This window comes from Amblyomma maculatum, chromosome 9, assembly GCF_055883805.1.
Source record: "Amblyomma maculatum isolate TAMU_Amacu chromosome 9, ASM5588380v1, whole genome shotgun sequence".
Lineage (NCBI taxonomy): Eukaryota > Metazoa > Arthropoda > Arachnida > Ixodida > Ixodidae > Amblyomma > Amblyomma maculatum.
The window spans coordinates 12,935,488-12,961,803 of NC_139352.1; the positions used below are offsets into that span (position 1 = coordinate 12,935,488).

General features: G+C 45.9%; 1 protein-coding gene across 1 annotated transcript; it reads right to left on the reverse strand.

The window, feature by feature from the left end:
• Positions 1–1,925: 1,925 nt before the first annotated feature.
• LOC146178344 (astacin-like metalloprotease toxin 5) lies at positions 1,926–21,666 on the reverse strand. The gene is made up of 6 exons (XM_084579743.1): positions 21,432–21,666; positions 9,979–10,049; positions 6,943–7,018; positions 6,137–6,248; positions 4,900–5,075; positions 1,926–2,176 (listed from the first exon to the last, which is right to left on the reverse strand). Exons 1-6 carry the CDS (start codon positions 21,547–21,549, stop codon positions 1,950–1,952), a joined length of 780 nt encoding a protein of 259 aa, XP_084435869.1. The 5' UTR covers positions 21,550–21,666; the 3' UTR covers positions 1,926–1,949.
• Positions 21,667–26,316: the final 4,650 nt, after the last annotated feature.

The window sequence follows — 26,316 nt, forward strand, 5'->3', positions numbered from 1 at the left end:
CTTTCGCAACTGGTGTCACATCTTCCAAACTACCAGCAAAATGTTCTTAAATACACCAAGTAACCGTGTTAACTTATTAGCGCACGTATTGCAGGTCAAGGCAATAGGGTACGAAGGTGCATTTCCTATGCAGGCGAATACTCCTACACTCAAACTATTTATCTCGGTTCACTGCGTCCGAACTTAATATTCATTAATGCGTTAACCCCCAATGATCTCTAAAGTTGGACAGAAATATTGTTTATTTTTATAAAACTATATTATGTTTCCATCCGCACTGCATACTTTATGACGGAAAGCTACTAAACTTGATCGACGTCCTTGGCGAAATAATCGCTGTCAGCAGATTGTTTTGGAGACGCAATATAAGCAAAATGCATTTGAAGTGGTCACGTAACTAGGTATTCATCAAATCCACGACAGTCATCTGTGTTCAGTGGTTGCTGCATGATTCTGTGATGTTGGCGTCATTATCGGCAGCAATGAAGTCGTCCAAGGTGACATCAGGCCAGGCTAGACGGGATTTAACGACCACCACCTCAGATCCGCATGAACCTACTCCGCACGAGTACTCGATGTAGGGCTCCTCCATGCCCGGCTTTCTGCGTCGTGACCTCATCGTCCTTTTTGCGGAATCACGTCGTTCTGGTTTTCAATGTCAGGCGACGAAGTAGCTTTGAAGCTTCTGTTCCTGAGAAAGGTATAGTACGCATGTAGCGGCAAAGCTATCGCAGCACAGAGGCGCACAGAGCGTATCCAGCACAGGGCTGCGCGTTTTGCACCCGCGGTAGCAGCACAGGAGGTGTAGATCCGATTGAAAAGGGGACGCACACTACGTGACCAGATAGAGCAGAAACACTTACCTCATGACTTGCTCGATTCACTGTAATTTGGGTGATTGCCAACCTTATGCATTAGTTTCGCTTCGAACGCCGGCCGTTCTCCTGCTCCTTTGCACACATCTTTCTTATATGATACCTAACTGACGACTAGCTGCTGTTGCACTGCCGCCACTTTTATCGCTTAGCGTTGATCGCCATTTTTAAGAAATGGTTTGGTATGAAGGGGAGGTAACATGAATACCTGCATGTGCTTTTCGGTCTCCCGACGTTTGGGAAGCGTGGTCCTTTCTTTTTTTTCTTTTTTTTTCATGTCTGCGAAAAGCTGGTTAAGCCTTGCTCCCTCCAACAATATTCTGCGACCAAAGTTTTCTCTTTCGTATGAGACACAGTGTTATATCCCTTGTCCGTATTTTAACTGTAGCATGATTCGTGTTCGTTATCAGCGGACGTGCGTTTTAGCTATGCTGTGGTGTGCATATAAAAATCCTCTTCAGGCGAAATTTTTCCTTTGCCGCGTCGTATAGACAGGTATTCTTCTGTAAAGGCTTAGTCGCCACATACTAAACACACGTAAAGGAAATGTAGGAAGTGTAGGCAAAATCAACACGAAGAATGTAAACAGTAGAAGCTGTACCAAATATCAAGTGTAAATGCTTTCTTCAGTGCCGAGAATAATGCCTGTGTGTGTATGACCTTCACAGCAGTCATTGACAATGCCTTTGTCACTCTCAGTTATGCTAATGACCCAGGATTCCTACTGCAGACTGTCTGACTGTCTAGAGGTACTTCTTAAGGCAGGTGCAAAAACCACAACTTCAAAACTTAATGTATCTCTTCCTTAAAATAATAAAAAAGTTTCATCCATTTCCCGTGTATTTGTACTCAGCTGTTGGTTTATTTTGTATGCACGGACATTTCCTAACTACTGCTTATCTCCTAAGCCTTGACCGGTAGTCCAAGGGTGCGTTAAACTTCATTCGCTACTTTTCGTAGGTCCTTATCGAAGTTGCAGCTTAACGTAATAAAATATGTCCAGTTTCTTTTGAAGAGCTGCAATTTCGTTTGGAGCCAGCAAAGAATTGATTTCTTTTATGTAGGAATGGTGGTTTATTTTCGACAGCCGTACAGAAGTTTGATCCTGCGCACGTCGCTACGACTAAGTCCCGGTTTGTCGTGGACCTCTGTGAGTTTGTTGCCGTCCTTGTCGAGTATCGTGTTCAGCCTTGGCTTACGAGCGAACGTCTTTGAACCATACAGCATGACCGAATTCTTATCGAAAGGCACCAGCAATCGATTTTCCCAGGGCTCCAGCTTGTCGAACTGTTCCACGTTCTCTGAGAAGGAAGACGTTAGGGGAGGGTAGGATTAGCGAGTGTTCAGGCATTGTAACATCTCATTTTCACTTTTTTCATCAGCTATTTCATCATTTCTCGCAGTCTGTATAAAAGGAGAAAACATTTTTTATTTATTTATTTATTTATTTATTTATTTATTTATTTATTTATTTATTTATTTATTTATTTATTTATTTATTTATTTATTTATTTATTTATTTATTTATTTATTTATTTATTTATTTATTTATTTATTTATTTATTTATTTATTTATTTATTTATTTAGAAAATATTGCACGCCCTTACAGTAGGCCCAAGTAGGAGAGACGTGAACAGGTTATCAGTACTAAACAAAAGATTAGTAAAACCTGTAGACGCAAAATACAACGCACAATAATACAAATACAAAATATTAACAAACTAAAGGTGAAAATAAATACTGTTGGGAATCCGTCGTCTCAAAAGAATCAATGCTGGTTAGAAGGTTGGTGGCAGAGAACAGAAATGACTCTCAACCTGTAATGCTTCTTTTAATGACCATCAACTCTCCTGCAAAGACTTTTGTGCCTACATGCTATATGTCTCGCAAATTCTTCTTTGTCAATACAGAGCAGAGACGTCGTTGCTGTTCTTTCGCTTTATTTTCGCTTTCACAAATCCCCAAACTGTTCAGAAGTTAATTTCAAGCTTGTTTGTTGCCTTCAAGTTTAAGCTCAACGTGTGTGTGCAGGCAGGATACAATCTATTGCATGATTCTTTATCTCGATAAAGAGAGAGAGAGGCGCTACTCATCATACTCAACAGCCTGACTACATAGAGCATCTGCAGAGCAAAGGCTTCTCCCACATCCTTCCAATTAAAACGGTCCTGTACCAGTTATGCCTACCTAATGCCAGCAAACTTGTTAATGTAATCTGCTCATCTAAACAAGTGACACCTTCTGCTACATTTGCCTTCTCCTGGAATCCAGTCAGTTACCCTTATGGTAATACCTGCCCTGTACAGGGTAATAACTGCCTTTGCATTGCATACTCTACCCATGCCTATTTCTTCTTGATTTCTATTAGAATGACATTACCCCAAATTTTCTCTGGTCCAATCTACTAGCTTCCTGTCTCTTAACATTACCATCCTCTTTTTCATACATATCTGCGTTTTCTTCAAACTACGTCACACTCCTTTCTTTAACCTCCACGTCTCTGCCCCAAAGCTGAGCACCAGTTGAAATAGTTGTTACGCACTATGATCCTGAAGAATACTGGTAGGCGGCCATTCGTGATCTGAACATACCTGCAAAGTATGTTCTATCCCAGTCTTATTTCTATTAATTCGCATTCGCGTTCCGGTCCTGTGCTTACTGCATGACCTAAATAAACGTGTTTCACCGCCACTTTCTACTGCTGATTCCTATCTGAACTGTCGAACGTTATATTTAAATCTTCCGAGTATATTACGTATTTTTAGACCATTGCCAGTCTAGCTCCTTAATGATAATTTGCAATTTTCGCCTGAGTTTCTTAGGAAGGCAATGTTATCAAAGAATCGCAGATTACTTAGGTATTCTACATTACCACTTATCCCTACCTGTTTTCAGCCCAGACATCTGAATAATTCCTGTAAGTAGGAAGTGAATAGTGCTAGTGTTAATTGTGAGATATTGTGAGAATAATGAGATGTATCCATCTGTCGAACACCCTTCTTTATGGGGGTAGACTGACCTTCCAAAATATAATCTAAGCTTACTATCAAACTGCTCACGATGCTCATTTCTCTAGGCCCTTTACGGACAGCATAATCTAGGCATACGTACTCTACCGGCCAGCTGTTGTTTCTACGTGCTGTCATAAAGAACTTTGAAGATTCCGCACGCCTCTGCCCCCTGTGGAATGCAAATACTGGATGCAATAGTGCATAAAAATCTACCATCCACTAACAGCCGAGAGGCTACTGCCATTCTTCGCAGGCGTCCCGTACACAGTATCGCAGGGCACCCACAGCCATTCTTCAAAGCCCCTCACTGTACAATCTAACCCACGCTTAACGCAAATACGCGAATGTGTGGGCATCATCTTCAGAACGTCCCTGCCTTCGCCACGGTCTTGTATTTAAGAAAAGTGCAGTGCTCGCATAAAGTTCTGGGGGGTGTTCTCCCCGTAGTCCACCACATCGCTTTGGTTCGCTGCCTGGACGGACACATGGTCCCTCCCAAGAGCACGGCGACGCATTCCAGTGTTATTTTAACCTCAAGAGTGGATCGCCATGTGCGTCTTAGGGACAACCACATAGCCGTTTAAGACCCCAACGTTTCGAGTTCTCTATTTTGTTTTCGTTTCCTGATAATAATACTTATTGCCGTACATTGAACTGGAGCGATATACACCAGCATGCTTTATTTGATAATGACACCGTGTTCCCCCTAGCGGATTGTTTCTCTTTCACTGTGCAGTGGCGACTAGAAAGAAAATGCAGAACGGCACAATTGCTGTCAACTCACTGAACAGTTACTAGCAAACCAGATAACCACTTGGAATGAACCACAACTAACCAAATCTTACAAACTAACCACAAATCTGTCGTAGTCACGTATGCTCACAGCCTAACCAAGTAGAAATTATAGGTTAGAAATTACTCAAAGCACGCCGAGGCATATCTAATCCATTTTCCATTTCTAAGGCCCTGCTTATTACAGAAACTTATTCCTCAAGTGCAAGGCTGTCCTCACCTTTCTCGGCGTTCTCCGGAAAGACGTCGATGTATTGGTCCCTATCAGAGCGCGAGTGCTCATGGTCGAAGCCCAGCGCGTGCATCAGCTCATGCAAGATGGTGCCTCGGTAAAGACAGCCGGAGCCAAGAGACACGTTCTGAGCACCGCCTTGGCGACCAATGTAGGAGTAACACCTACGTCCAAATTGAAGAGGTTAAAGAAAGAATATAATTAACACCTGAATTTTGTAGGTATTGTAATTCCTGTTCTTGACCACGTCAAACTCAAACGTGTACATTAAGGAAATCTTGAGAACGTGTTCTATAAAAAGGATGCACGAGCGCAGTCGGCGTAAGGCTAAGTGTGCAAAATAAAAAACCTCTGGTGCACACTGTGCGATGCCAGTATGTGATAAACCATCTCTCCAAGTAGTTAAATTTAATCCGTAGCGCTCCGCTATGACGCCCATTTATCCCGTCCTCCCTCATCACTCTCTCACGCTCCTTAAGATGCGCATTAGGTATCCGCGCAAAGCGAAAGGTTTACTGCACTTATCAACTGAGAAAAGACGCAGTAACCGTATGGCTCCTCATAGCCTCTCATTTAGGTCGGGATAGCAGGAATCAAGATAGAAATTAAAACGCAGTGATTAAATAAAACGCCACAGGGAATGCCTCCAGAATCATTCCACAGCCTTTACATCTTTAGTGTGCACTACTCGCATTGCAAAGCACACAGGCGACTTTCTCTTTTTTGTTTCTGCACTGAAACGCAGTCACCATGGCTTTCATTTCCTCCAGCGTCCTTTGTCTTAGCAACCCCATTAGGCAGGATGAAACTAAAACGACTGCAAGGCACCACAAAAAATGGAGAGGTTAGTGAAGATCTGTTATCTGCTTACTCTATTAGTTGCTTAAAAACATTTCTATGTGTTGAGCAGTGGGTATGCCAGCCTTAGAATAGGCTGTGACGAGAGCTGTTAGTTTTGATGCTGGTCAAGCGTTGCACTTAGCCGCAAAAGTGAAGGAGGAGGAGACAGCGCCCTCCTGATGATTTGCCACCGTTCCTGACATGATCAACGTTAATATTAGACAGGGCGCACTAACAGGAGCAAGGTTCGTCTACACGGGCATGCATCTGTGATATTGAGTTCTCGAAACTCCATTATAGTGAAACTTTCTGCAGTCGTTTCGTCTTGATAATTTTCAGCGTCTGTATTTAGTGCATGGCACGCAGTTCTCTCCAGGATGCTCACCCATCTCCGCGCATGATGTGAATGTAGTTGCGGTGCCTTCGCCGGGGCACAAATCGAAGGCAGGTGCGAGACTCAATCTCGTCCATAGCCTGCCGGATCTTCTTCGTGGAGCCTGGAACAAAAAAAAAATGAGGGAAAGCGTGTGCACCCCGTCGACCAAGTTGATATGCGGCTGAAAGATGCCGGTTCCGACTGTAGAGAAAAATCACAGTATTTCCGTGGCATAACCACGGTAAAAGAGGCAAGTGCTCCAGCGAAGTCTCCAACAGTACCAAATAATGTTCATCATCACCGAGTGGCGGCAATAGTGACTAGAAGAGAGCGTCACAATTAAAAGCCCATTTTCTCACTGTCAGTCAGAAGCTGGCTCGCGATGGAGGCTGTGCATGGTTCCCGTAAATATCTTCCAAGTAAAGCGTAATAAAGTACCGATAACTTAAACATGTGTAAATACTGCGACAACAAAGGAAATATCGCGAATTTTTTATATCACACAGTGCAAAATTACTGATTGCGTACATTCCATTTTTACGCTAGACGTAAATGCAAAATGGTGTCCTTTTATGCAGTTTCTGTAAAGTTCCTTAGACATTTTTCCTTCGCTGCCCAGCCCACTTTTCTGCACCTTTCATTCATGCATTCTGCTCGTTAAGTGGCTGGTGCACTTCCATAAAAGTTCAATGACTTAAGCAATGCCACCCCTACTTGAGTGAACCTCCATACTGAAGTGCTGAAAAATAATATAGACACGCGCTGCTTGCTCACAGCCAACCCCGCGTCGAGCAGACTGCTTCATTTGTACTTACGACGGAGTTTGTCATGTATGGTGTAGGGAACGACGCCTTCGGGCCACAGTTCATCGTCCTCGACCACTGCGTTCCGCTGCGAATACGCAAATATCGTCAGCATAAAAAAAAAAACACCTGCAGTTGCTCTTTCCCCATCAGCTCGTTCGCTCTGCATATTTGTGTACTTGCAGACAATTCCTCTGTCTAAATTTATTGTCGCATTTTGTGGAGTTAGATCAATCGATATAAGAAAACCAATCAGGAGAAAATTGCACATGAAAGGTCTTACTCGGACATTGAATCCCCGTACTCAATTCCAGTGTCAATCGAGGCTTATGAGCCACTATGTCTATTTCTGCGAAGTCGTCGGCAAAAAGTTTTTCAGATGCCCTGGGGCACGCCGTAGCGTTTAGGTGAAACCCTTATTCTCAGTCATGTAGTGCTATTTGTTATTTAAGTTAACGTGCTCCGTGCTCTCAGAGATATTGTTGGCCGGTTCCAGCATCAGAAAGGCCGGTAGAGCGGGGGTCTTTAGTTTAAGTGACTGCACTTTGAGACAGTTGGCAGAAAAAAAAATTAAGAAGCATGACAAAACGTGCGACTAACAGTAGATCGTTTTTTTTTTTTTTTCTTGCGTTTGCACAGTTTTCCGCTAGAGCAAACTCAGGAAGCTACCTAAAAGCCAGATTTAACCGAAGACATAGAACCTCCAGCCTGAGGTTAAAAGCATTTTCTGTAATTTAAAAAGAACCTGACTTTCAACGTTCCAGTGAAACGAAATGTTCACATTTGTAGAAAATGTGTCTGTTTTCTTGGTACACCCTAGCGGTATGGCCCACGCAAATATGTTGCGTTCTAATTTGAGGCACCACAGTATACAACAACTAGAAATAAATATCGTGCAATTGTCGCACCCAGAAACACAGGATAAATTATATTTATCTGGACTTGCCGTATTCCCATGTTTGATTATTTCAATATGCCTTGCAATGGCGTCCGTAAAATACCTTTGAATGGCCGAGCGTTAGAACCAGAGAATTGTACACTGACATTCTACTTCTCCGTACAAACCAAAAGACACAAAATGATCGCATTGATCGTATAGCGTGAGTGGGGAGAACAGGCCTATAACCCCCACATAAAGTGTTAGAACTTTTCGAATTCTTTAACATCAATGAATCGGCCAAAATTTCTTCATTATTTAACATCCCGTTTTTATCACAACAATATCATTTATGTCCTGGGGCAATAAAAGGCGTTACTAAAGTACCTCAAGCTGAAATTGTAAGATGGTTCACAACGAACCCATATCTTGTTTCCGTCAGCAAGAAGAATAGTAAAAAGCCTGCCGTTTGTTTCAACTGTTTAAACAAACTTCTCTGCCCCTTTCAGCTCGAATTATCGAGAGTCGACAGGCCTACCAAATGCTTGCGTTGAACTCTCACTGTTGATCCGCCTAGCATGTACCTTTGTTTCTGCACTGTTATTTCGTTATGCTGTTTTTTCACTGCGCTGTTTTTGTAGGCTGATCTGACGCCTGCTGTTTTATCGCGTGCTGTTCTTGTGTGTCCTTTTCTTGCCTCTTTCAGTCTAAGCGCTTTTTTTTTTTTGCCATTTCGGCCTACAAGTTGGTGTTTCTCACACTGTGTTGCCACAAAACCGTTACACCTTTCCCAGACAAACAGCATAGAGATTAACTGTCAATGTGGTACATTACATCGCTTTATGCGCGATTACTCGTTCGGGGAAAGCAACAGATTGGTGAAACTTCAATCTAAGGTGAGTAACAGCTACTAGAAAAGAACTGTGTGCAGGAGCCAGTCAGGCAGCGGATTCCTATGTTTTATTATTTCAATGTTCCTTGCAACGACTTCCCTAAAATACCTTTTCATTGATCGTGCGTTAAGATCAGAGTGACGCACCGACCTCTCCTGCTTTGCATATAAACCCAAAGGCACAAACATATCGTACAGAATACCGTCCTCGTTTTCACTCTCTTTCCAATCATCCGAACACATGGGTCATATGTGAATCATAGAAAAGGTCAGTGTAGTCTAGTCATGATTTCTCGAACGCTCGCGATTATGTGAGATGATTGCCTGTTTAATTGATATGCGCATCAAGTTCATAAATCCTTCAACATTGACGCGTAGCTTTGTAACGGCGATCTTCGCATAAGAAAAAGAGACCGAGCCTGTGGGGTTCGCAGCCGGCACACTGCCGTGATCTTGACAGTGTTCTGATCCTCGATAGCTCTCGGCGGAGTACGCGCGCTGACTTCTTTCGTCGCCGCCGCTGCGTGTGCATGATATCTTTCCGTCAAGCAAGGCGGGATAGCGGAGACCTTTGACGAGTGAACGTTGACTCGGCGGCCACCGGCCTTTAGCACTTCCGATCAACTCTTCTACACCAGGGTGTATGATACGATATAAGACACTTTCGCCATTGAAATTAAATCACATATAGCCTTTCTGTATACTATGCAAGTCTCCTCCATACTACGGGTACCAGACCGGCCATCACACCCGTGCTTATGCGAGCACTCAACACTGGAATCCATTCACGACGCTCTTCTTCGGACTCGATCCGGACTTCAGCAGTTTCTCTCGTGTTGCCGACGAAATTGAGACTTGCTTTAAGAGCGCACACGTTTCTTCAAAACATTACAGATGTCTACCCGGCGTGTCGGCTGTGGGGAACCCGCCGCCGCGTGTGGAATCGCCACTACGTGCAGAGAACGTAGGAAACAGTTGACGCGTCGGCACCGGTCTGCAAGAAGCTACGCGCCGCTCGCTTGTCAGACACCCGAAACTCCACATGCCTAGCTCCCCCTCATGGTTCGGAGGGCCGTATTTCTTCCTTCCCACATGCGCCCACCGCACTCTCTTCGTACTGCTGCCGACGAACTGCTGGGTACCCTGAAAGTGGTAACGCCGCACACGGCTTTTCGGTCAATGGGGCTGGTAAAACTTTCGCTTTAAAAACGGTTGATGAATTCATTATTTTTCTAGAATGAAGCACACAAGCGCCAGGGAAATAGCAGAGGCGACTTACGTCATGAGAGCGGTTAGTAGAGAGAAGGATGTCTCCCTGGAAGCGCCCCGGTCCTTCTAGAGCCCGTATTCCTGGGAGTTGAATGCCAAGAAATCATCAAACGCCCGTACAAGTCATCATGCGCACGATCGAATAAGGCGCATAAGCCATCAAGTAAAAAACCCTTCAAACGTTCTCGAGGTGGTTTTCACATTGCATATTACGGGGTAACAGAGAACGTGTTTGCTGTGCAAGAGCTGGACGAAACCCGGATAAGTTCTGTAAGCAAAAACAAGGAGAAAGGATACAAGCAACTTTGATCAACATCTCTGATGAACAGAGTTCGTGACTACCAAATGAAATTAGCCTGCACTGCTACTGAGCTTGCTCCGCTTGTGTCCTCATTTTGCAATTCACATTTGATTTATTGCCAATAGTTGACTTTAGATTCATTTGTTTTCTATTCCCAGAAACACGCCACTTAAGCCCCACCAGAAGTTAAACTGGCAAACAAAAGATGGTCCAATAAAAAAAAAAAGAGACTACGTGGTTGCGTCATCTACTCGAAGCGACATTTGGTGCAGTGGCATATGTGCGCGGCACCGCATACGCAGCTGGAGATACGTCAAAGGACCCACTGGTAGAATCGGACTATCCCCTTATTGTACTGCGGGTAGTAGATCAGAAACGTACTGCCGCACTAATTGCATTAAGCTTAACAAATACGTATCTTCGACCCTGCCCACAACTGCTCGATTGCCAAACTCTAGCATTCGCCACACTCCACGAAATGCGTGTGCTAGCTCGACCATACTAACTCCTCTTTCGAGCAGCTGTCGCCATCGAATTATTCGAGTATTGCGCACTGAATACCTCAATATATTCACCAGTCTGGTAATTGTGACTACTGCCTTCAGAGTTTGGTTAACAGGGTATAAATTTTCTTCGCGTGAAGCGGTAGAAAGAGAGCGAGACTCATTCGTAGGTCAACTTCTAACGTTCTGTCCCCCTGTCGCTCATCACCATTAGCCTGACTGCAGCCAGTGCAAGGAGAAGACCTCTCCGATATCCCTCAAATTATCCCGGTGTGACAGCTGTATCCATTGTATCTGCTAGATTCTCCCAAACTTCCAAATCTCATCCGCCCACCTAATTTCCAGCCGCCCCTAGTTACACTGGCACTCCGTAGGAATCCAGTCAATCCAGTCACTTAACATTAGTGACCTTAGCTAATCTTGTATTTGCATTATGCCCATGCCTATTCTTTTATAACGTTATAAGGGCATAAAGAAATATGTAAAAATAAAAAGGGGTATTAAATGAAAGAAAAAGGTTGGCCACTCTAATAAAGTTCAAGAGGGAACGAAGATGAAGTTCTTGCGTAGCAATATAAGATGGTGGGTTGTTTGGCGAGAGACTCACTGCTGTCAGGTGCCGAATTCTCATCGGATTTAGCGCCGGGCAAAGCCACAAGTGGTGAATATCTGCCTCACTGTTCTGGGAGTTACATACAGAATACCCTGGACGTGGACATAAGTATCGGAATTGAGGTCATGTTCAAGTCACAGAGGGAGTGAGGGCAACCTCGACCTTGATCGTCTTAAGCGCAACCTCCTCTGCGCAGGTAGGACCACTGGGAAGGGTTACCGCAACCGGAGGGACAAAGACCACGCATGCGGCAACGGAGGTCCTTCTTTTTTGACATGAGGAGGATGGCATCGTCCATATTAAGGAACCGTGACATTAAGGCCAGGCGGGTTGCCGAATCCGCAGAGCTTTATGTGAAATATATGTAGACCACGCAACCTTTTAATATCACTCAGTTTCCAGGCGTTGACGATTCATTACAAAATGTTGCACTCGTAAATACAAAACCTGCTTCCATTAAGCACTTGGCAAAAACATTTTCTTTATAATGCAATGAATTTTATGAAGGTGTGTGCTGTCATTTTCCAACGAGAAAACATATCGGCGCCCTGTTCATTCCAGTGAAAAAAAGCGGACTGTGTCCCAGCTGTAGGTTTATGACGTACGCGCCACGTACCTGCAATGTTAGCAATGATACGGATGGATAGGGAGTGTGTTGTACAAGCCCGCTTCAGCCCTTTGATACGTACGCTACGTATAAATTACCAGTATTCAAAGCAAAATCTCAGCTTTTAAGTGCATAAGCTCTTCTCACGTTTGGCGATTTCTGGTGTACTGTCGGCGGCTCCAAATTCAAGATGGTAGATGTATCACGTGACTATGAAGGCTTGAGTTCAAATTTCTCAATGTCCGGAGCAGGTTCACCATGGTGATTTGCCATATCCTAGCAATCCAAGATGGCGTTCACTCGAAAGTACACCCTATGTCACGTGGTGCTACCTAAGGTGGCGGCCACCCTAAGTTTTACTCTAGGTCACGGTGCCACCCAAGATGAAGGTCGAGGTAGAGCTTGCAGTCTAAGCGAGCAGCATTGTAATATTATCTGATGGTGGCGCAAAGAGACAGTCTCGACCCGCCCTCCAAGGACCTGGGCCAGGGTATGAACGGTGCCCGGTTACGAGTTTCACGGGCGATCTCTACCCCGACACTCATCCTAATATCTACGCACGGGAGGCTCACGTCCTTCAACAGGTACAGCTGAATACGCCCATAACCCCTGCGTGGCTTTATATGTACAAATTCCGCCGCGATCCTTCATACCCGAACTGGCCTTTCCGTTATGCCAACCCCTCTCATTGCCTATTTTCCTGGCCGGTTGTATTGCAATCGGGTTACATTCCCACCCCCTACCATAATATCTGGACCTGGGTGAACTGGCTTGGTGCTGAGGGTGATAAAGAACAGCGCCTGCTCGTCCAGTATGCCATCAATATTTTAGGCACAAGTGTTGCGCTTCAAATGGCTCACCGACAACGACAAAAGTGGGAGCCAGCTCCGGTTCCTTACCGAAAATAATTTAGTTAGTTAGTTAGTTATATGGAGTTTTTTGACGCATAAGCAACGAAAATAATTTACATTGAAATGTGGATTTAATCGTTGAATGGAATGTCTAGCGCTGGCAGTAATGCGGGCACAGCTGGATCGGAATACCAGCCGCAGGGCACAGCTTCAGCGCGAGAGAGATGGGCGCCGGAGACCAGCGATGGTGATGGCGATGCCGCAGCGTTGTTTCTTCTTCATCTTCTTTACAACATGAGTTTCTATAATATGCCTTATGGCAAGCTTGCGTAAAAAAAAAGTGTTGCGCTTCAATAAAGTCTTCTACTACTACTACGCCCAAGATGGCGACCACCCCATGACCTGTCTAGGTTAAGTAGTATCATTGAAGATGGCGATTACCTTAGGGTCCACCTTACATCACATGGCGTCAGACCGCTGTTAGAGACGGGTTCATGCATACAAAATTGCTAGTCGAGCTTTATAAGTTCGAGGGAGCCGTACCAACGACATTTGGTCATTGAAACCGTAACGGGGTTGCAACTTCCAGGGCCTTGGCGATAAACTCTTAAATTGGTTAAATTCGTTTAGAGAAAATGCCCAGCCGCAAGGGTGCGGTGGCTAAGACCCTACTTGTACCGGAGTTCCCGGGTTCGAACCCGACCGCCTGCAGCTGCGTTTCGCTGGAGTCGAAAGAGGGAGGCTTCCGTGCGCTGTGCGATGTCAGTGTTGTTGTTGTGGCTGTAGGAAGAAGGAAAAGGAAATACATGGGCCTGCTACTGACTCTGTAGATGAGCCACCTCCGCTGCCTTGATTGGTTGATTTATAGGAAGGGAAAGGCGCGGCAACTGTCTCACTTGTTTTCTGTGGACACCTCACCCACGCCATAAGGGAAGGGAGGAAGGTAGGAGTGAAAGTGGAGAAGAGAAATAGGAGCTGTAGTGGAGGGCTTCGGAGTAATTTCGACCACCTGAGGATCTTTAACGTGCTCTCCGCTGCCTCGTGCGGATAGGAGAGAAAGTAGAGAAGAAAGAAAAAGAAGAGGGAGAAAGACGCGCGCCGCAACAGCCACCACCTAAGCGGTGGCAGGTGGAATGACGGCTTACAACAGGTAAAAATTCGGTGGCAGGCTAGCCCCCACAGCAAGCGGCGTTGATCTACCAGTCCCAGCCCCATAGGACAAAAGGCACCCTTCACCACTTCCTCCACGATGCAACAAGGAGACACCTCTGCCAAAATAATATAGGGCAAAATTAAGTTTTTCCTTCCTTTTTCCTCCACGATGTCAGTGCACGTTAAAGATCCTCAGGTAGTCGAAATTACGCCGTAGCCCTCCATTACGACACCCCTTTCTCTCTTTCCGCTTTCACACCCACCTTCCTCCCTACTCATGCCCCGCCGGGGTGGTGCAGTGGTAAGACGCCCGACTACTGTGCCGGAGTACCCGGGTTCGAACCCGACCTCGGCGGCTGCGTTTCGATGGAGGCGAAACGAAGAGGCGTTCGTGTGCTGTGCGATGTCAGCGGACGTTAAAGATCCCCAGGTGGTCGAAATTACTCCATAGCCCTCCACTACGACTCCTCTTTCTCCCTTTCTACTTTCACTCCCATCTTCCTCCCTTCCCTTACGGCGCGGTTGCGGTGTCCACAGAAAACAAGTGAGACAGTTACCGCGTCTTTCCCTTCCTATAAATAAAATTAGTAATCAGTAAAATCCCTACTCATGGTTGAGGTGTCCATAACGAAGGTGACAGATAGTGCTCCTTTCCTGTAACCCAGTTTATTGTAATTTAATTAGAGGAAAGGAAAGGCGCATGTATCTGTCACATTTCTCGGTGGACAACTGGACAGCACCGTAAGCGAAGGGAGGAAAGGTGGGAGTAAAACCGGAAAGAAGTAGTGGTAAGACGCCCGACTACTGTGCCGGAGTTCCCGGGTTCGAACCCGACCGCGGCGGCTGCGTTTCGATGGAGGCGAAACGAAGTGGCGTCCGTGTGCTGTGCGATGTCAGCGCACGTTAAAGATCCCCAGGTGGTCGAAATTACTCCGTAGCCCTCCACTACGGCTCCTCTTTCTCTCTTTCCACTTTCATTCCCACCTTCCTCCCTTCCCTTACGGCGCGGTTCGGGTGTCCACAGAGCAAGTGTGACAGTTACTGCGCCTTTCCCTTCCTGTGAACCAATTTAACTTTTAACTTTAAATACTGGAACATTGTGTGTCTTTTAGAAAGCTCACTAGCATCTCCTACCATCCTGCACATAATGCAACAGTCAGTTTCATTTAGGCAACACATGAAGGAGGTGGTGAAGGGTGGCAGATCCTGGCCCTACGGGGCTGGGACGGTAGCTCAACGCCGCTTGCGGCGCGGGCTAGCCAGCCACCGAATTTTATCTGTTGTAGGCCGTCATTGCACCGGCACTGCTTCGGTGGTGGACGACGGCTTTGTTGCGGTGCGCTTCTTTCTCTCCCTCTTCTTCTTCCTTTCTTCTCTAATTTCTCTTCTGTCCGCACGAGGCAGCGGAGGTGGCTCAGCTACAGAGCCAGTAGCAGGCCCGTGCATTTTCTTTTCCTTCTTCCTACAGTCACAACAACAACAACACATGAAAAAATTTGCCGAGGATTACATTGCTTCCTAATGCGAAATTTGAGCGTACCTCGTCAGCTGTTTCACCTTTTTCGATAGATTGAGGAAAAGATTTCGAGCAAGACATGTATTTACTATTACAGATTATTTTATTTTCCACACATATTCCTTCAAAAAACATTCCACTAACAGTTCTTGACTGTCATGAAGTAAGCTTTGTGGTCGAAGAAGAAGAGAGCTATTAAGTTATCGGGAGGTTGCGGGAGCACTGCGTAGGCCCATAGAAAGGTAGCGCGGCGAAGAGGCTAATTTCACAAGCTACAAACGAAAAGAAAGAACCTTCGCAAATATCTTAAACTGACTTGAAAACGCTGTAGCCAAAGTTAGCAAGTGTCCCATCGAATTTCTAGCAATATGTTTTAAAGGAAAATGAGGGCGGGATAGATCCGGGCCAGGCCTTCCTCAAAAGCCAAGGGACGATCGGCTAGAGATCCGGACTATCAAACTAGCTGTATATACGCAAATTGATTTACATCAAAATATGATGCTTTACTCTCAGTCTGTGAATTCTCGGTTACTGCTCATGTTACCCTGCAGTTCGGTGTGGCTGCCCGCATTATTCATGAATTATCTTAGCAGTGTGTACCATGTGTGGTCACGTCATCCACTTGAGCTCTGAAGCGTGCCTTTCATAACTGATTCAAAGGAATGGAAAGGCGCGGTATCTGTCACACTTGTTTCTGTGGACACCTGAATCATGCCGTAAGGGAAGGAAGGAAGGTGGGAGTGAAAGTGGAGCTGGTTACAATGGAAAGGCGCAGTATCTGTCACACTTGTTTCTGTGGACGCCTGAATCATGCCGTAAGGGAAGGAAGGAAGGTGGGAATGAAAGTGGAGCTGGTTACAATGGAAAGGCGCAGTATCTGTCACACTTGTTTCTGTGGACACCTGAATCATGCCGTAGTAGTAGTAGTAGTAGTAGTAGTAGTAGTAGTAGTAGTAGTAGTAGTAGTAGTAGTAGTAGTAGTAGTAATAGTAAAAAACATTTATTTTAACAGAGCAGTTCGGGGCGCGCAGGCCCCTGGGCCCCCGCACGGCCCCACTACACTCAAACGTTCATGTTCCTTATACGGTTCATGACGTCGGCAGCTCGGTCTGTGGCGGTCTTTTGCCGGATCGGGTCCTTAGAGCGTAGCAGGGTCTCCCATTCATACCAGGTGGTGAAGTGCTCCAGACCCCGCGGGGGAGGATCCGCCGGGCATTGGAATAGAATGTGGGCGAGGGTGGCAGTGGGGTGGTTGCAAAGGGTGCAGGAGGGGTCGGTAAGAGTGGGGTGGTAACGGGACCTAATGTAAGGGGATGGGAGTTTTCACGTCTGGAGGCGGCGCCACAGTGTTTGGTGGTGATTGCTGAGGGAGGAGTGAGGTCGGGGGTAGATCTGTCTCTCGACCCGGTAGGCCTGAGTCATCTCTTTAAACGTGTGCATGCGCTCCCGGGAGAACTCCGACGTGGGGACCGCCCGTGCCCGGCGTATTAGACCTCGGGATAAGCTGTTGGCGGCATCGTTGCCAGGGTTCCCCGAGTGCAGGCACCCATATAAGCTCCACGTGGCGGGGCGGGTTGGCAGTGGGCGAGGTCAGTATGCAAAAAGCAGAAACATGAACTCGCCCACGTGCGAAATTTAGTAGTGCAGTTTTTGAGTCTGTGAGTATATATTTAGCTTCCGTGTGGGCAATTGCAAGGGCGATCGCTGCCTCCTCGGCCACTTCTGAGGAGGTAACAGAGGGGAGGGGAAGAGTTGCAATGGACTGAAAGGTATTGTTCACCGCGGCTGCCGCCGCCTCGTCGCCCGAGCATGCGGCGTCCACCCATACGGCATCCGTAAGGGAAAGAAGGAAGGTGGGAGTGAAAGTGGAGCTGGTTACGAGGGACAACGCCGACGCCGCGAATCCTAGGAACGGGCTCCGAAGAGCTGCGTTCTAAAATGTTATATGGCAATGGCGTGATCAGTTTACTTTTTCCGCAGCTGTACACGGAAGTATTCAACTGGCATCACCGGCGCCCTTTTTGTGATACAGAGCATAAGTTGCGTGCACTTCACGCCAGAGCCGGCAGCGATACGTCGATTAGATAAGACTGTAGCTTTTCGCTGCGCTACATTACATGTTACGTAGGCGCGTACTCCCTGTAGGACCCTGGCATTGCAATGTCCAAAAATTCGCTCAACATTACATCTTCTGTCACTTTACTGCTGGCCAGACCGACTACTTTATTCAATGCACTAAGCGACAAAAGCATTACGAAAGCACAGCTAGCGCTACAGATAAAATCGGGTGATCTGAGGTACTCCAAAGCTTGCTTATCACCACAATCGCACTCGGCGTTTTCTACCGGCAATGCCGAAGTGGTACTTTGAGAGAACAAAAGAAACACTCCCCTCGTTCATTTTACGTCACAAGCGGTGAGGCTGATATCTACTCAAATCCAGACAACATCCTTTACGAGCTTTCACAGAGACGCAATCTCGCGACGATGAAAAAGACTGCGCGGGGCCTTCATAGAAAAGTGGTTTCTTTAAGCGAAATTGATTCTGTGTGGCGTGCAGCCGGGGATAGAGCATCCTTATCTTGCGACAGGAGATATGCTGAGCGAGTGGCATTGTCCCGCTTCCGTACTTAAATATATATAGGGAAAAAAAAAGGTCGTGACATCGGCCGCCAAGAGGTCTAGTTGTCATGATTCTGCTGGCACACAACAGTCGAGTGGGCTCTTTACGTGCACGACAGAAAGTCGGGACTCGTCTTTTTGTTTTCCTCTCACCTTAGACGAGGAAGAAAAAGCAATTATTTCAAGTAGGCAGTAAATATTTCTAAATAGAGCTGAAAGTCGTCATCTTATTTCCGCCTACTGCAGGGATAAGGCTTCTTGCATTGACCTCCAGTTAAACTTTTCCAGTGCCAGCTATGAGCATCTATATTCGCAACCTTGCTGACAATGCTGTCCCCTTACCCTCGGCCAATCCCTTCTATGTTCCCCTTCTCATGGAATCTACGGTTCAACCAAAGCTAACCACAGCAGCCAATCTTTCTTGGGCTAAGCATGTGATTTTCTTATTTTATTCGGGACAGCGTATAGGAAGCATTGCTCTGTCGGAGTGGCGCAGTGGTTAGGGGGCTCGACTACAGTTCCCAAGGGCGCAGGATCGACTCCCGGCCTCGGCGGCCGCTTTTTGTTGCAGGAAATTTCGACCGCCTAAGGTTCTTAAGCGAGCACTGACATCGCACAGCACACGGGCGCTTTGCTTTTCGCTGGAGGAGAAAAGCAAGGCGCCCGTGTGCTGTGCGATGTCAGTGCAAGTCAAAGAACCTCAGGTGGTCCAAATTTCTAGAGCCCTCTAATACGGCGTCTCTCACAGCCTCAGTCGCTTTGGGACAAACCCCCAAAATCAATCAATCAGTATAAGAAGTATTGCAGTGATGTCTCGGCCTACATTTTGTGGTGCAGAGCATATGTTCAGCAGTGCAAGCGGAATCAGATAACGATAAATCAATGAAATATGCCTGCAGCCTTTCGACGTGCTTCAACAAATGGCCGCTGTGACGTAGGTGCATACTCCCTATACAGTTCGTTCGGTCGAATAGGCGTCGCCGTATACGGCAACGCCTATTCGACCTTGTCGGACAAAATCGAGCGTGATTTCGTATCAACGTTGTGACACAACCGTTCTTGTGTAGCATTCGGGGTGGCGTCATATCATATCGCTTCCCATTTGACATCCACTGTTCGTCAAATAGGAAGCTGCATTGGGTTACGGATTCGAACCGACCACAAACATACCTCCAATTGTATGCCTTTCACTGTAAAGTGCAGGTGTCGATCGAGAACGAAGACATGTAGTCTCTACTTAGCCTTCCTTTCCATAAAAGCTAAACCATCTAAAGGCATTTAAGACATTGCCAAGTCCTGTGGCAGCGTCAACTTCGAAACTTCGCGGAATGTAGAGGCGCTATCGCGTCTACCCATAAGGGAGCTTAAGCGCAGTGCTGTTTTCGTTTACTTTGTTAGCGCTGAATCCCCCAACCCAACCCATAAAATAACTTGTGATCACGATGTGGCCTCACTTATGATGACCTTTATGCTGTTTCTGTGAAGTGCATTTTGTGGTTAATGAAACTGATTGTTAACCAGTTAAAATTAATGCGTATATTAAGCAGTTTAAGCAAACGACTTGCGTACTCTCACAATAACGAGCCTTTAAATCAGGTAGCCGCTTACAAATTCCTCGGCCTTCACCTTCGATCTCATTTGATACGTTCCTTTCGCGCATATACTTTCCAATGCTAGCTGAATGCTGGGCTCTTTGTGAAGGCGTATTGGCAAAGCACTTTCGTCTTTGATACTGCTTTATAACGCTCCACTCTGACCCAAACTAGAGTACGTCTCGTCATTTTGGGATCAGGTCGAAAAACATAACGCAGCCATTGAAATGTGTTTAGAATAATTGTATTTATTTCATTCTAACTATAACAAAAACTACGATTATCACAGCTATGAAATCTAGCCTAACATACGGTTATCACCACGTCAAAAAGAATGCTTTGCTTGTGCCTCTTTCGTAAGTTATTCCACTATCCACAGTTCCACAGCAAACGTATCTCTCCCTTATCTATGCATCAGCCAGACTAGGTAATAATAAAAACGGCACCTTCTCTTTCAGCCGTTTTTGAAATTGTTAGTGAAAATTTCTGTTTAATCGCCTGTCTGTCTCGAATGACACCATCGCAGATCATTAACTATTCAGGAACATCATAGCTTATTGTCTGTAACTGTGAACTTTTGATCCTATTGTCCTACCAGTTTTGTGAATGACGTCGATAATTTTATACACGAAGAGGTCATTTATTGTTATTCCTCATTCATGTGCTTGTAAATTTTAATTTTTCCTTTGCTTGCTTCCGTTCCAGTCTATATTGGTGCAACTATCCTGTATGTATAATAAATAAATAAATTCATGCAGCACGGGTAACTTTTGTCGTTTATGAATGTTCAGAATTTTTCGACATATTTACGTTATCCGCAAGAAACAGGTTCACAGAAAGTTATCAGTGTACAATGCTATGTAAGCGACAGCTTATTCGTCATATGAGAAGTTGACACTCAAGTTTTTGCAAGCTACTGATAGGAATAGTCTTGCAGAATGTGCCGGAAATCGCTCCACCGTATGCGACACTAGATAATAATTGAAGTCCGGAATTAAAGCAGAGATCTTTGAATTGGCATATTGTCGTCGCTGTGTAAGCAATGACCCACAACAGACAACTCCTATGATCAGCACTTCAAAATCAGATCAGTCTAGGAAGTTTAGAGGAAGACAAGAAGCCTTCGTCCTGCGCGATCGGTTGCCGCTCGGGTGAGCTCCAGTAAGCAATATCTTGCAGAGAACTGTGTGCCACTCCTGCCCGTTGTAAGGACTCGAGCAAAGCACTCTTCTCCGCTTTGGAAGCTGGTCACCACATGAGCTAATGTTTTAAATCCCTGCACACACTAAATGAGGAACCGAGAAGAGACGAGGTCAAGCCTTACGCTTCCACGCCAGGGTACGAGCTGAGCCCGTGTGAATGCAGTGTTGTAAAGTGGCTTCAGGTCTTCTAAGTCTCTCTCTCCCTCTTTCCTTCCATGGTAAACATTGCTCGTATAGTTATCACAGCAGCTACTCTCTAGTTCCGCTTCAAACCTTATCGCCATGCCCTTCTCTTTCTAGAATAACAATCTTCTGGTTACACGATCATCTGTGTTTCTCCAGTTCCATATTTATTATTTTTACCATTATTCTCAATAAAAATGTCATACATTTCCTACATTTTCAACAGTAGCTCTTCAACTTCGCATCCGCAGCTCTGTTTTCTTTTTTATTTCCCTTCACGACAGATTAAGACAAGTACCCTACATATGGCAAAATAACATACCTGGGTGCTTCCAGTCAGCCAGCGGTTTAACCATGGGCAGAGCAATTGTTTCCCATGCTACCGATGCAATGAGGAACACGAGGAAGCTCCAAGTCATTATGAAACGCGGGAAGAACATACTCTTGAGTCGCTGCAGAAGCAGGATCGACTTTGCCGCAGTTGGAGGTGCTCCGGATCTCGGTGAGCAACGGCGCGCGCTTCGGCCGCCACGATTAGATACGGTCCTCGAAGACTTCGAGAGTGCAGAGCTTAAATAAGTCAGTTTCCTAATCTCTTGCGCGCAAATGACAATGAGTCTAGGCAAAGCCGGTAATGTAGCGCACGGCACAGATAAGGTCACTGACTGTCAGTATTGCGCTTTGGGCAAGAATTGCTCGCCGTGCGGGAACTCTGTGAAGTGGTTGCATCAAAGCTACTCTATTCAAGTTTGTAATGTCAACTCTTTATCTGAATGCATTGCTCTTTCGTGTACTCGTGCCTCATCAGGGGCTGTGCGCTAACGCACTAACTTCAGGTTAGAAAGGTGATGAATTACAAATAAGCCACTTGGGTTTGTATTTGGGCCAGTTCGTATGATGTGGTATTGTATAGTATGTTTGTTATGGCTTATTACGGTGTGGAATGGTGTAGTGGTTGTCAACTGACATAGTATGGTATAGCATTGTACAGCATGGATATGCATGTTGTAGTGTACAACATGCATATGGAGTATATGGAGTAATATGCATGTATGGAGTAATATGGTATACTATGGTATGGTGTGTTATGGTATGGCGCCGTACGGTGTGAATATGCGGTGTGCCATTGCGAAGCATTGCATGGTTTCTTGTGATATGTTAGGGTATATGCGGTAGGGTATTTTATGGCATGTGGAGTACGCTAAGGTATGGAATGGCACTTTGCGGTGCGGTATGGTACGTGGTATAGAACATCACAACGCTACACATGGGCTTCAAAAGATTCCGTAGTGGAAGGATCTGCATAGATTTGTCCTGAACCCTGTGCAAACTTAGAACAATGCATGTTTCCTGCCCTGTTTCAATTCAGTCACCTCACTTTCCACACCTTCATCCTCAACGCGGTGGGCTTGGTTAGCCTTTCGGTCACCTGAAAGGCCAGGTGGCCTTGATAAACCTAGCCCAGGACAATCTCGACACTTAATAGTGCGTTACATTAAAATTATTTTCTCCTACTCCGCGCAACTGGTATCGCGCAACACCAGCGCTCGTGCATTTCATCCCCATATGAATGAAGCTGAAAAAGCCGGGGTTTTATCGCTTGACACTGAGCTCAACAATCGAAAGCACCGTCACAAGTCAGTGCGGAGGGTTGAGCTTCCTACATGATCTTATAACGTGTGCAACAAAGTAATAAGGACGGAAGACTTAGCACGTAATATCATAGTAGTTATGGAGGAGGTAATGGTATATAACATATAGCTTCTATGCTATTACGTGCTACGCCTTCCGTCCTTATTTATTTGCTGCACACTTTATAACATCATGTTCCAGTAGGAAGCTCAGTAGGAATCTCTAGCCAATGTCACTTTCGGATGTTAAGTTTTATATACCATATAAGGTTCAACCTTATGGCAAGGTTTCTAAAGGATGCCTCACCACATTTTTCAAGGACGCAGTTACATCAGTGGCTAAGTGCGCGGTTCTCTCTAGTTCTTTAAACGTCGGCATACTTTAGAAAAATGAGCGGCAATTGAAATGACGTCGCCTGCGATCAATATGCTATCATTTTGCAGTTTCAAATGGAAATTTTTGTCGAAACTAACGTAAAATCTAACTTTCGAGTGTCAGCGCTAAGTGCAAAGTGGCAATTACAGCTTAGCGTTGCTACTTCTGTCTTTCGGCGATGTTTTAACGACGAAGCTGCGAGACCTTCGCACAAGCATGCATTCTTCCAGGCAGTTGTGCCCTAAGTGATCAGAAAAAAAAATTAACATCTTGCTTGGTTACAGCGCAACCCAGCGCAATACAGTGTCCATTGAAACCAACTATGGAAGCCGTCTGTGAACTGCGTTTCTTGACCAGACTAGGACCTTTATCGTACATTGGACCTTTAAGTTGAGTTTTCCACCTAGTTAAGTTTCTACATACAACAGCTATCATATATGTACCATTAACATCCTTGCAACGTTCGTTTAAACAATGAAGGGCTCTTAACTACCGAATGCCTTTGTCGGGTACGTCTCGTTGACACCACAACCTTTATTATGTTCATATCTTGCTCTTCCATCTACCATGTTGCGATAACGTTATAGGAGTGGCTCCATGTGCCTGAAACCGTTTGGGTAAACAGCGAAATCCGCTATCATTGACTCGTCGAAACTGGGAGCTTGTATATTTTCATGTGGTGGCAGGGAATAACACGGCCTTGTTTTGTTCACAAGCAGAGAAACAAGTATACATTCGCTTTGGGAGTCTAATTCCTACTCTTGTTGGAAAAAAACGTTTCTCATATAATATCGCAAAAATGTCATTGTCCATGTATTTTAAATTGAATATACCTATTTTGTTTGTTAATCTTCAAGGACCGTAGCTATAGAATACAGACGAACAAGAGAATTTCTGCCACATGTGGAGTATTCTCCCTTCTTCTTTGCACCTCCGTATTTATTACCATACGTCCTTGCCCCGGCGCGGTGGGTTAGCGTTCAGGGCGCTCGGCTACACTCCCCGGCGGCCGCTTTTCGGTAGAAGTGAAAAGCAAGGCGATTGTAATATGTGATGTCAGTCGACGTTAAAGAACTCCAGGTAGTCAAAATTTCCGCAACCCTGCACTACTCCATCCCCTCATACCCCGAGTCGCCTTTGGGCATTAAACTACAGAAACCAAATCAAACCCAGCGTATTTGTTTTTATGCCGTTTTTATAGAACGCGTTATTTCTACAGCAGTCTAAGATCAGCTAGTAGTCAGACCGTACTCACGGTACTTTCACCTACTAGCCTTATCCAAGGCTCTCAGTAGTTTTTCTGGTTGGTCGCAATTTCGGAAGCAGCTTTCTGTTCCCAAATGTCCAAATAACTTCCTGTCTTCTGGCGTCTCAGCCTAGAAATAACTATAATTCACATACGCTGCAGCTACTCAGGTAGGCAAATTTTACTAAGCCATGTGCGAGCGATGACATGTTTGGGAACATAAAGGTCCGCAGCGCAGTGTAAGTGAAACGTTCTGAAGGGAAACAATTGTTGAGCCTATTGCTGCAATTGTTTTTTCAATTGTCACGAGGCAGTGACAAGGCCAGTCAAAGTGACCGTTCACTTGTAGATGCAGCCAGCCGAAGAGAGACAGCCTCTCGTCCTCGTGACCCCCCCCCCCCTCCTCTCCCGAGGCCGGTCAGATCAAAATGCGGAAAAATGGCTTGACCTCTTCGACCGAGTGGCAAGTTTCAATGCGTGGAACGACACTACAAGGTTGACACAGGTCAATTTTGCACTTCAAGTATCTGCCCGAGTGTGGTTTTAAAATCGATAGACTTTTCTGAAGGATTGGACCCCATTCAATGCAGAGATTGTGATAGCCATCACATGTGTTGTCCGAAAAGAAAGGGCGGAATCGCTCCTCCAGGCCAACATCCAGCTCTCAAATGAGACAGTCCTCAATTATGTCGAAGAAATGAAGCTTATCTTTCGTCGCGCTGACCCCAAGAAGACGGAAGGTAAGAAATATAATTTTTGTTGCGAGGCTTCAAAGAATCTCTTTTTATTGGCCTCGTAAGAAATCCACCCACAAACGTGGCCGAATTCGAAAGAGAATCATCCCCCATTGAATGGAACCTCGGCGTCCGAACTCGACACTACAGCCATCCGTCACAAGTCAGTGCAGCTAGCTATAAACGGCAACCAGAACCAATCACTTAAAGGAACGCATACGCGAAGCCGTCCGATAAGAGCTTACCCGGCTGCTATCATCATCCCGACAGTCCCAGGCAGTGAGACTCGAGGACATCGTCCGCGATGAAGTGCAGCAGGTGCTTGGCATCCATCCGGGCGTTGACAGCTACTATCAAAGAAGCACACTACGTAGATCACCTCCGCAAGGTGCAATATCAAGCCCTCCCCGCTTCCAACGCGTTCCTGAACGTCACCCATTGGTCCCTTCCCGACCATCCAGCGACGACACCTAATCCCCAAGAAATGCAACCCCTGGAGGACATCCAACAACCATCCTCTTTGTTTTCACTGTGGTGTGGCTTGACACATCCTTCGTCACTGCCCGTACAGACGTATCGGCCTCCACGCTTTTGCATTCGACGCCCGACGACCTCGTTCCGGCGAAAAGACAGAGCAAACCGACAACTACTAGCGCAGGGAGAGTCGCCAAACCGCCAGTACCGCTCCCCATCGCCGCGCTCAGCGCCCGCTTTGCGTCACCGGGCGGTAAGCTTGCCACCGTGACGCAGGCCTTAATTGCAGTCGTCTTTCATCTGCTAGTTCTATGCCTGAACTCTCGGTGCAAGCAGTGCTAGCGTTGTAGCCTTGCAACGTAAAAAATAAATCAGGAGATCGAAGGGCTCGCCTCTCTCCCGACGCAGTGCAACCGTTCACGGAAGTAACAAAGTAGCCAAGACGTCACTACGATACAAAAGAACAGGCGAGTATACGCCTAACCGAGCAGCGAAAGTGAAAGGGCGGTCAGAACGTAGCCTCCACGAAACATTCACTGGCAGTCAATGCGACTAGTGGCCAAAACAATGTGCTATCACGTACTTTGGTGCGCGACAATTTAACTGAAAGTAGTCACAATAAAGGAAATTCAGACATCGGCTTGACAAAGTACTAAATATATTGCCCACTTTTGGATATCGCTCAATTTCGGATATCGCTCAATTGGATATCGCTGGGGATCTGGCGCCGACATGGCAGCTAGACG

Coding starts and splice junctions, on each gene's coding strand:
- LOC146178344 (XM_084579743.1), bottom strand. CDS start 21,549: ATGTTCTTCCCGCGTTTCATAATGACTTGGAGCTTCCTCGTGTTCCTC. Junction 6,249..6,942: donor CATACATGACAAACTCCGTC/GTAAGTACAAAT, acceptor TTTTTGTTCCAG/GCTCCACGAAGAAGATCCGG. Junction 2,177..4,899: donor TCCGGAGAACGCCGAGAAAG/GTGAGGACAGCC, acceptor CTTCCTTCTCAG/AGAACGTGGAACAGTTCGAC.